This window comes from Erithacus rubecula (assembly GCF_903797595.1).
Source record: "Erithacus rubecula genome assembly, chromosome: 28".
In the NCBI taxonomy this organism is placed as follows: domain Eukaryota; kingdom Metazoa; phylum Chordata; class Aves; order Passeriformes; family Muscicapidae; genus Erithacus; species Erithacus rubecula.
Genome location: NC_136680.1, coordinates 1,037,635 through 1,048,831, shown reverse-complemented (window position 1 = coordinate 1,048,831; position 11,197 = coordinate 1,037,635). Strand labels below are relative to the sequence as shown.

At 57.0% G+C, this 11,197-nt stretch overlaps 1 protein-coding gene across 1 annotated transcript; it reads right to left on the bottom strand.

Annotated features, from left to right (window-relative positions):
* Positions 1–186: 186 nt before the first annotated feature.
* EEF2 (eukaryotic translation elongation factor 2) lies at positions 187–9,848 on the bottom strand. Its single transcript, XM_079328208.1, has 15 exons — positions 9,525–9,848; positions 8,731–8,945; positions 7,969–8,150; positions 7,673–7,884; positions 6,911–7,089; positions 6,573–6,678; positions 6,205–6,318; positions 5,942–6,080; positions 5,172–5,367; positions 4,811–5,069; positions 3,696–3,803; positions 2,697–3,050; positions 1,963–2,145; positions 1,366–1,498; positions 187–841 (listed from the first exon to the last, which is right to left on the bottom strand). Exons 1-15 carry the CDS (start codon positions 9,525–9,527, stop codon positions 648–650), a joined length of 2,577 nt encoding a protein of 858 aa, XP_079184334.1. The 5' UTR covers positions 9,528–9,848; the 3' UTR covers positions 187–647.
* Positions 9,849–11,197: the final 1,349 nt, after the last annotated feature.

Below are 11,197 nucleotides of genomic sequence, written 5' to 3'. Positions count from 1 at the left end.
ACGCCCACTCACAATACTCACTGCACACCGAGCCCCGCCCACCTCCGTATGAGGCCACGCCCGCCCCGCAATGAAGCCCCGCCCACCTTTGGCCCCGCCCGCTCACGGCGCGACCGGCGCCACCCGCCCCCAGCAGGGGGCGCCACCCTCACCCTGCAAACAACCCCAAAAATTCCAAACTTTCGCTTTTCGTCACCATTTATCCAATTTTATTAATTCCAGTGGCACTAATACAGGCGGAGATGGGCACGACGGACAGTCACGCTGCAGATAAGGCATCCTCACCCCTTCTCTTTCTCCCCCTGTTTTCATTGTCCTCCATTTTTAAGCACACCCCAACCCTCTTCCAGGCCATTCTGCAGCAGTATTTTTTTTTTTTTTTTGAGTCAAATAAATACAGAATTGGGCAGATCTAGTGGAAATGTTTTAGTTACAATGGCAAAGATGAGTCATGTGCAACACAGAAACCTATAAGGCTTTTTTTTTTTTTTTTTTCCTTTTTGTTTGTTTTCCTCATTTGAAGTTCTCAAAATCGCTATGAATCCCATTTAATTAACAAGATGGTGCTCACAGGCGTCTCCCCCCCTGGCGGCATGGGTGATAACGCTAATTAATTACATTTTTCTCCCAGAGTTCCATGAGTTTGATTAGAGTTTGTCCAGGAAGTTGTCGAGGGCAGGGATCCCCTCCTTGAGCCCTTTGCGCTTGCGGGTCTCGGCCACCACCTGGCACGGGCGGCTGGCGCTGTCAAACGGGTCCCCAGGCAGGATCTGCCAGTGGTCAAACACACACTGGGGGAAGGCTTGGCCCCCCGTGTTGGACCTCAAATCTGCTGTGAAACCTGCCAGGAGAAAGAAAGAGAAAAGGTGAGGTGGGATAGGAAAAGTTGTAGGATTAGAGGAATAGAGAGCAGCTCTGAGAAGCTTCCTGAGATCCTGATCTATATGGGTGGGAATGGATGGGATATTGGGAAGGAATTCCTGGCTGGAAGGGTGGGAAGGGGTTGGGATGGAATTCCCAGAACAGCTGTGGGTCCCTGGAAGTGTCCAAGGCCAGGTTGGAGCACCCTGGGACACGGGAAGGTGTCCCCATGGCAGGGGTGGCACTGGAACACCTTGAAGAGTTCCTTCCTACAACCTTGGTCTCTTCTCCCATGCTACAAATGAGAGGATGAGAGGAAACACCCAAAATTGTGCCAGGGGAGGGCTGGAGATCAGAAATTTGTTCTCCAGAAGGATGGCCCAGCACTGGCACAGCTGCCAGGGCAGTGCTGGAGGGATCTCACAGCCACGTGCATGTGGCACTTGGGGACAGGGCTCAGGGAACAGCTCAACTCAAGGGTCTCAGAACAGCTCCAGGACTCACCAAAGGACTCGTTGACAGGCAGGTAAGCCTTGACCACAAACATGGGGGTCCCGGCCACCTGGGTCTCCTCAAACACGTGGCCACGTTTCCTGTTCAGCACCCCGTAAATGCCTCCGACCACCTGCTCCGGGCACTGCACGAGAGACACGGGGGTCAGCATTGGGGTCAGCATTGGGGTTAGCACTGGGGTCAGCATTAGGGTCAGCACTGGGGTCAGCACTGGGGTCAGCATTGGGGTCAGCATTGGGGTCAGCACTGGGGTCAGCACTGGGGTCAGCACTGGGGTCAGCACTGGGGTCAGCACTGGGGTCAGCACTGGGGTCAGCATTGGGGTCAGCATTGGGGTCAGAACTGGGGTCAGCACTGGGCTCAGCACTGGGGATCAGCACTGGGGTCAGCACTGGGGGCAGCACTGGGGGCAGCACTGGGGCTCAGCACTGAGGCTCAGCATTGGGGTCAGCACTGGGGTCAGCACTGGGGTCAGCACGGGGGCCAGCATTGGAGCTCAGCACTGGGGTCAGAACTGGGGCCAGCACTGGGGCTCAGCACTGGGGCTCAGCACTGCCCCCCTCCCCCGGCACTGCCAGGGGCGCTCACCTGGATCTCCACCAGGTAGATGGGCTCCATGAGGCGGGGCTGGGCGGTGAGCACGCAGGCGTAGAGGCAGCGCCGCGCCGTGGGGATGATCTGGCCGCCGCCGCGGTGGATGGCGTCGGCGTGCAGGGTGACGTCGTGCACGTCGAAGCGCACGGCGCGCATGTTCTCCTCGCACAGCACCCCCTGCCAGGGCACAGCGGCTCAGAGGGGCGCCCCGGGGTGCTCAGGGAGCCCCCACAGAGGGGTGATGCTGCTCTGGCTCATGGGAGCTCCTTGCTTGCAACCCCTGCCTAACAAGGTTGTGCTCTTGGAGATCTTTCCCAGGACCATCAGCTCCCACTTGTGTGTCACCTCTGAGGTTCAAGCCACAAGAGCTGTCACACATTTAGGGACTGTGAAACCAAACTGTTTGGCCAATGCCAAGTGGCTTTTTGTATTGTCCCAGTAATGTCACAGAAGTTGGTTCACAACCTCCTTCAGACAAATTAAGCACACGGTAATGAATCCTTCCTGTTGCTGTTCCCAGTCTGTCAATTTACCCTGCAGTCCTCTCCTATCTAATCCTGAAAATAATTGGTAGCTAAGGCCAGACCCCTGTCAAGACCCTCAGAGCACCTTTCCTTCTATAGAATGCCAGCTGTTATTCACCTGCACTCCTCAATGCTTGCACTTTGCTCCACAAAAATGGACACGCAGATCCACGGATGCCACCCAGACCATGACCCAGCCCTCACCTCCTTGGTGGCCCACTGGAAGCCGGCCACCACGCTGTCCTTGATCTCGTTGAGGTACTGCACGCCCTTGGTGATGTCGGTGAGGATGTTGGGGCCGGTGCCGTCGGGCCCGAAGCACCAGATCTTCCTGGCCTCGGTCACGTCCCACTCGTACTTCTCGGCCAGGTAGCGCGCGCGCTGCTTCAGCTCCTGGCGCGCCGACACCTCGCCCTTGTCGATGTCCTCGGCCAGCCCGTCGGGGAAGGGCCTGGCCTTCATGTACAGCCTGTTGTGCTTGTTGGGGGACTTGGAAAGGCACATCACGTTGGACTCCTCGCTCACCGTCTCGCGGTACGACACCACGGGGTCGGATTTCTGCGGGTACAGAGCGGGAGGGGGGGTGGAAACTTTGTAAATTACTGCCTAGCAAAAGATTTTGAGAATATGGAAACTGTAAGATTGAGATGAAATGAAAGATGGAGAGTGAGATGATAGCAGTGTTCAACTGTGAGGCTGAGAGCAGCCTGGAGGTTTTCTCCCTTTGTTAAGATAATGCCAGTTGCTGCAAATACCAAAGAGCAGCAGAGACTCTCTCCTGGCATGACAGGAAGGGTCTGAGATAAAGTTTAGAGATAAGAAAGCAGTAAAACATGGTAATGTAGTGATTCTTATAGGCTGTGTGTAAATGTGAGAGAATTTGTATCTTGTATAGATTCATTAGTGGAAATTTGAATATTCAACATAGAAGATTTATTGTGTTGTAAACTGGGAAATCACTCTCTTACCTCATTCTTTTACTTTCCTCTCTTATCTCCTAGAACTCCTACTCTCCCACTCTCTTTCTGCCCTGCTCAGAGCTGTGGCTGGCAGCTCCCAGCAGGGCCCTTTGTACCCACACCCTATGCAATAAACTGCAAACCTCAACACCAGAGAGTGCCTGAGTTTGTCTGTCCACCACCCAGCCAGGCTCCCAAGCCCCACTCTGAGCTCAGCCACACTCAGTCCCCCTCTCCCCCTCACCTTAATGGGGATGCAGGCGTGGTCCTCCTCCAGGTCCTTCAGGCAGATCTCCAGGTGCAGCTCCCCAGCACCAGCGATGATGTGCTCCCCAGACTCCTCAATGATGCACTGGCAACAGCAGCAACAGCAGGTGAGGCTTCAGAAACACCCACACACACCAACAGCTCTCCATGGATTTGTGTTTGACCCTGTGCTGGGTTGATGTGGCCAGAAAATGTGAATTCTGCCATTATGTGTTAAAACTTCGTGGGGCAGTGACCCTGATCTCCTGGCACTTATTATCTGCTAATGGGCCATCTTTAAACCAGCTGGGTAATCATCTTTCCCATGACCCACCCTTCATCCAGGAGGTATCACCTGTTAATGGGCCATTGTTTCAAACTGGGTGTGGCAGTGTCCCTGATCTCCTGGCACACATTCTCTGCTAATGGGCCATCTTTAAACCAGCTGGGCAATCATCTTTATCTTCCCACAGCCCATCCTCCCTCCAGCAGATATCTCCTGTTCATGGCCAGTGAGTCCCAGGGCATGGCTGATAAAATTCCATCATCCCACTGGGAGATGCTCCAGCCAGGGCAGGAGCCAAGCCTTTCCTGCCCAGATAAAAACTGACATTTTGGACACCAAGTTTCCATCTTTCCACTGGATTCCAGAGGAAAGCCAGACCCTTCCACATCATCCCTGGAGCTTCAGAGGAAACTGCACCTTCTCCAGGAGCACTGCTCCAGCTGAGCCACATCTGCCCCTGCAGGAGGATGCAGCACCATGGAATGGGACTGTGCCACCACCCTGACTGACAGGTGTGAGCCTGGATTGTGACTCTGGCAGGGTTTGGGATTGTTCTTTGTGATACTGCATTTCTATTTTAATTTTCCTAGTAAAGAACTGCCTATCTTTGAACTCTATCTTTACCTGAGAGCCCCTTAACTTCAAAATTATAATAATTTGGAGGAGGGGGCTTTACATTCTCCATTTCAAAGAGAAGTTTCTGCCTTTATTGTCAGACACCCATAGTTACTTCTAGATGTTCTCCCCACTCATCCAGGAACCAACACTCAACTCAAGACTTGCCCAGGAGTGGAAGCAGCAGCTGTGGGTGCATTGCAGCCACTCACCTGCACCATGGGGTCAGACTTGGCCAGGCGTTTCAGCCCCTCCACCAGTTTGGGCAGGTCAGCTGGGTTCTTGGCCTCCACGGCCACGCGCACCACGGGGCTGACGCTGAATTTCATCACCCTCATGTTGTGGGCGTGCTCAAAGGTGGTGATGGTTCCAGTCTTCACAAGGAACTGGTCCACACCAACCAGCCCCACGATGTTCCCACAAGGCACGTCCTCGATGGGCTCCACGTAGCGACCCATCATGAGAATGGTCCTGAAGGGGAAAGTTGCATCAGTGAGGGTGGGAAAGGGGGGAGATGATGAAAAGAGACCTGAGACAGCATCAGGACCTCTCAGCACCCCAGCCAGGACACACCTTTGAATTGGTTTCAGGTACAGATCCTCCTTCTTGCCAGGTGTGTAGTTGGGTCCCATGATTCTGACTTTCAAGCCAGTTGAGACGAGACCAGAGAAGACACGGCCAAAAGCGTAGAAACGTCCCTTGTCAGAGGTTGGCACCATTTTGGAGATGTACATCATCAGGGGGCCTTTGGGGTCACAGTTCTTAATGCCTGGCAGGGGGAGACAGAACAGCTTAACCCAGAGTTATGGATGTATCTGCCACCCACCCCAAAACCACAACTTGCACCCACTGTCCCAGCCCAAGGAGTTCTGCCTGGACAGAGGAAATGGGAAATGGCTTCTCACTGCTGGATGGGATATTGGGAAGGGATTGTTCCCTGGGAGGGTGGGCAGGCACAGAGTGCCCAAAGAAGCTGTGGCTGCTCCTGGATCCCTGGAAGTCCAAGAACAGGCTGGACACTGGGGCTTAGAGCAGCCTGGAACAGTGGAAGGTGTCCCTGGCAGGGGATGAGGATGGATTACTTACAAGATCCCTTCCAAGCCAATCTATTCTGTGATTCTATGGAAGATCACATCACCAATAACTCAGACAGACCCTCTGCCTACTCAGGTTACACAGCCAACACAGAGTTCCAGAGCAGAGCTGTGACCACTAAAACTGACCCACACTGGAAAAGCTACAGGCTCAATTGCAGACACTCCTGAGCCGTGCAGGTGGAGAACAAACTGGTTACAGGCAGGCTGGAAGCTGAGGCCTGGCAGCAAAGCAGCAGCTCCTCCTACCTATGGCAGCCTCATCGTCGGGGGGGCCCTCGTAGAGCAGCTCGCAGCGATACTTCTGGGCTGTGACGGGGGAAGGCAGGTGGATGGTGATCATCTGCAGCAGGGCATCTCCAGCTGGCAGCCAGCGCCTCATCACGGCCTGGGCAGAGCAGCAGGACCCAGTCAGAGTGCTCACAACACTGCCCAAAAACTGGGCTGCACCTCCCACCTCCCAACAAGGCTGATGCTGGCACAGCTGCTCAGAGGATTCAGGCCAGCCTCACCTTCAGCAGGGGTTTGCCCTCCTTGTCCTTGTCCTCACTGTCCAGCTTGATGTCCAGTTTCTCAATCAGTTTTGCTGCCTCTTCCTTCTTGAAGTTCATGATTGCATCGAAAACCTGTGACGAGAGCAGGGGTTGGGACCCACTTTGGAGCAGCTGCACCACTGCACCTGCAGAGAATTCCTGCTCCTCCTCAGCACCCAGCCCTCCTCCAGGAGACACATCTGCCCCCAGAGCAACCAGATGTGTCAGACAGCTCAATTTCTTCAATCAAACAAGTGTCAGGTCAAAGTGAAGAAATTTTCCATCATCATGCACGAAGAGAAGCACAGCAGGAGGTGCCAGCCAAGGAGGAACCCTGAGGAACTCACCTTGAAGATGGGGTCAAGGATGAGCTGGCAGAAGGTCCTGGGCAGTTTCTTTCCATCAGGGCTGGTGGCAGATTTGCTGAATTTGCCAGTAGCAGGGTCAAAGTATCTGCAGAGAGAAAGAAATCAGAGAAATGTCCATGCTCAGGTGAACTCAGACACACAGCTCAGGGCAGAGCCAAGGCTGCTGAAGAAAAACCATTTCCAGCTTTCCAAATGTAATTAACTCCTGCTAAACCAGGCACAACCACACCCCTCCTCCCTTCACCATCCTCTGCAGGCTCAGGCTGCAGCCATGAGCAGCTGATGTGCAATTCCCAGCAGCACCATTCCCTCCTCACCTGTCTCCCCACAGCTTCTTCATCATGTCCTCGACTTTCTTGGCACGCTCGGCCGGGCTGAGCTGGGCATCTCCCTTGGCAGCAAACTTTGCCACGTACATCTCAGCAAACTGCTTCAGGGTGAAGGCCCAGCCGTGCAGGCCCGAGCCAAAGCCCACGGTCCCGAGCACCGGGTCAATCTGAGAGGAACAGCAGAGCAGCCCTCAGCCCACTCCACCCCAAAAACACTCCAGTACACAACACAGCTTCAGGACACTGAGATTCTGAAATAGTTCTGTCCCAGTCAGCACCTCTGAGGTGTGGGACACGCATCATTTTAGCTTTGCTCCACACAAATGGGTTTTTCCTCCTCTCCCTCCAGGTGTGTGCTCACAGGGAGGATGATGAAGGCATGGACACCTCCACCTTCTCCTCAGAACCTGTGCCCCACATCCCTGCTCCCTTCCCAGGGATCCAGCAGGAGCAGAGCAGCTGGGAAGGGACCTCAAAGACCATCCATGGGTAGGGACACCTTCCCTGATCCCAGGCTGCTCCAAGCATTTCCAGCCTGGCCTTGGACAGAGACTGGGCAGCCCCAGCTGCTCTGGGCAACAATCCCAGCCTTTATTTGCTCAGGCCTTGAACAGGAACTTTGGGACAGAAGCCAACAAGAACCCCAAGCCAGCTCAAACCTAACTGAGGCACCTTCAAGACCCTGCACTGGGGATCAGAGCTGTCAGTGAGCAGGAGCTGCTCCCTCTCAGCCCAGCGTGCTGCCCTCACCATGATGTTGCCCATGGGGCCGCTCTCTCCCTCTCCATAGGTGGAGATGATGACGTTGACGTTCTCCACGATGCGCTGGAAGGTTTGGTACAGCTCCTCAGGCTCCAGCTGCAGCTCCAGCAGCGCTCGGTCCATCTTATTCATCATCAGCACAGGCTTGATCCTCTCGGCGATGGCCTGACGCAGCACGGTCTCTGTCTGCACACACACGCCTGCCAAGCACAGCATTTGTCAGCAATGAGTTATCTCCCTCTCCAGATCCCCCAAAATTTGCTCCAGCTGCACAAAAACCTCACCAGAAACACAATCCACGACGACCAGGGCACCATCGGTGACTCGCAGAGCTGCAGTGACCTCTGAGGAGAAGTCCACGTGCCCAGGGGAGTCAATGAGGTTGATCAAGAAACCAGAACCATCCTTGCTCTGCTTGATGAAGGCCAAGTCGTTCTCAGAGAGCTCATAAAAGAGAGAAATGGCTCTAAAAGAAAGCAGAAAGTATTAAAATGACGATCTGTGTTATTCCTCCCTAAAGCTGAGGAATATTTTGCCCCTGTCACCACTGGAGGTGGCACCCAGTGCTCTGCTCTGCTTGACAAAGTTGATGACCTTGGAGATCTTTTCCAACCCAAATGCTGGGCTCCAGGATTTCCTGAATGTGTTCCTGGGAGTCCAGTGTAGGAGATAACAGCAGCACAGGCTACAATCTGCCTTTCCTAAACCATAACAATCCCTTAGAATCCCCACCTCCCTGAACCCCTGCAGCTCTCCAGTGCTCATAAATCATGGATTTAGGCTTTTCCTACCAATCCCAACCATGTTCTCCAGCCCTTTTCAGGCTCACACTCCCTGTGGCAGCAAAGCCACCATGAGTCTCCACAACACATCCAAAAATCCTACTGATGAACTGGAAGGGTGAAGCTCCTGCTCTCCCAGATTCAGCGACTGAGCACAAGCCAGTCAACCACCATAAGATGATACGGACTAGAGCAGCCCCAACAGCATCATCTCCATCTCCTGGAGGATGCCAAGCGCGGGGAGCAGCGAGGGGAGGCTCTCACGTGGATTTGATGGTGATGCAGCGCTCCTGCTCGTCCTTGCGCGTGTCGGTGAAGCGCGTCTCGCCGGCCCGCGCCGAGGCGATGATCCCGGCCTTGCACACCAGCGAATCCGTCAGCGTGGACTTGCCGTGGTCCACGTGGGCGATCACCGACATGTTCCTGATGTTGGCCTTTTTGTCCATGATGGCCCGTATCTGGTCTACTGTGAAGTTCACCTTGAGGGAGGAGAGAAGGGGGACTCAGAGGGTAGGGAAAGAGTTTCGGCAATTCCGAGGAATGCGAATCTGACAGAAATAATCGCCATAATCGCGGTGACACCAACTCTGCCTGGGTGACAACACAACGCGCAGCGGGGCTGCAGCACCAACCCCTCCCTGCCCCAAATGGCCCTAAAGCCGCGGTGTCAGCGGGCAAAGCGCCCCAAACGCCAGCCCGGTGTGCCAGCCCGGACCGCAGCGTTACATAAGGCACGAGCGGCACCGCAGCGCCCCGTCCCCGGCTGCCACATCAGCGCGGCCGCTCCCGCGGGGCAACGGCAGCGCCGGCACCGGCGGCTCCCGCCGGCTCCGGGGCTGGCACGGCGGATCCCGCCGGCTCCCGGGGTGTCACGCCGGCCCGGACCGGCCCCTCAGGCCGCCCCACCCTCTCCCCGCAGCCGCGGCCCAGCCCGGCGGCACAGGCCGCAGCCGCCGCCGTGGGACCCGCGGCGCTGGCGGAACCGCCATTCCCGGCGATACGGGAAGCGCGAGCAGCGCTCATCGCCCCGGGAGCGGCGGCGGGCGGCGGGGGCTCACCATGGTGGCGGATGGCGGCGGATGCTGCGGGGTGGGGGGGGTCGCGGTAATGGCGGCGGCTCGGCCCTGTCTCGCTGGCGAGCGCAGAGCGGGCGGAAGAGAGCGCTGACGTCAGCCGGCGTCTTCTTATACGGCACAGCCGTTGAGGGGCGGGGCCTGCGCCCAGCGCGTGCGCGGCCGCGCCGCTCTAGCCCGCGGACTCGATGGTGCGGAGGCTGTTCCGCCTCGCCGGCACCACGTGCGTGTCACCGCGGCTGCACCGGGACTACGGCCAGGCGACACCGGGGGGACAGCGACCGGCAGCGACAGCCCCGCCCCGCCGGGCTGCAGCGGAGGGGAAAGCCCGCCCCTCCCGCTGCCGGTGTGGGAACCCGCCCGGAGCACCGGGCTCGGTGAGACCGCCCTCCGAGCGGTCTCACCGAGCGGCAGGCGAGCTCGGCCACTAGGAGACGGCGGTAGGGCCGAGCCCGGTGCAGGCAGCGGAGCCGGGCGGCGGTGGGGCCGGCCCGGTCCCGCAGGATGGCCGCAGTGCGCATGCTCCGGGAGGCGGCGCTGCAGCGCCCCCTGCCGGCCGGGAGGAGCGCGGCGGCCCCGGTGTCACCGGGATGTCCCCGAGCGGTCCCTGTGCGACAGAGCTCCCAAAAACCACGGGCTCACGGGATGCTTTGGGTGGGGAAGGACATCCAGCGCCACGGCAGGGGCACCTCGCACTGTCCCAGGCGCTCCAAGCCCTGTCCAGCCTGTTTTTGGGCACTGCCAGGGATCCAGGGGCAACCACAGCTGCTCTGGGCACCCTGTGCCACCCTCCAGTGTGGAATTCCATCCCAATATCCCACCTCTCCCTGCCCTCTGGCACTGGGAAGCCATTCCCTGTCCTGCCCCTCCATCCCTTGTCCATAAATCTCTCCATGTTTCTTGTGGGATCCCTTCAGATCCTGATGGCCACAATGAGATCACCCCAAAGCTTCTCTTCTCCAGGCTGAACAATCCCAATTCTCTCAGTTTTAATCCCCACATCACCTCGCTGGCAGCTCCCAAATTCCCAGCACATTCCCAGCCCCCTGTGTGAGGCAGGCTCAGGCCATGGAGCCCCAGCCAGGCAGGATTTGGGTCTGGCTCTCCCACCGTGACAGGATGAATTATCGGCCTTTGAGGTTTCCATAGCAATCTGGGGGATTTTTAGCACCCAGCCTGGCTTTTGCCAGCCTAGAAGGGAAAACTGAGAAACCTGATTAACATCCTGTTCTTCCTGAGAAACTGTTAATTGCCTTTTTGTTTAATTAGTACGTGGGGTTGATGGTAAGGAGAGGAAAGTGCTGGAAAACCTCTCCCAGTGCAGCGTTTCACCCCAAACACTGGAATTACCCAAAGACCATCCAGTCCAACCCCTGGTCCTGCACAGACACCCCCAAAATCCCACTTTTCCCCAGAGCTGGGGGTCTCTGGGATGTCGCTGCCACAGAGCGATTTTTGGCCAGAATTTGGCTGAGCACCTGCATCCCTGGGAACCGGGGCACCGGGACCTTTCCTCATCCCCATCCCTCCTCTCCTCCAGGAGCTTCTCTCCTCACCGGGAACGACCCGCACCGCCCCGGGACGGCGGCAGAGCCTCGGGCCGAGCCCACCGGGCCCTGCCCTACCCCGGGGCACCCACCTGCCGCCATCTCGGTGGC

What these genes read in the sequence shown, in the direction of transcription:
- EEF2 (XM_079328208.1), bottom strand. An exon ending in AAGAAGCTGTGGGGAGACAG is followed by an intron (nt 6,679 to 6,910) that starts GTGAGGAGGGAA and finishes TTCTCTCTGCAG; the next exon opens with ATACTTTGACCCTGCTACTG. An exon ending in ACGCCTGCATCCCCATTAAG is followed by an intron (nt 3,051 to 3,695) that starts GTGAGGGGGAGA and finishes CTGTACCCGCAG; the next exon opens with AAATCCGACCCCGTGGTGTC.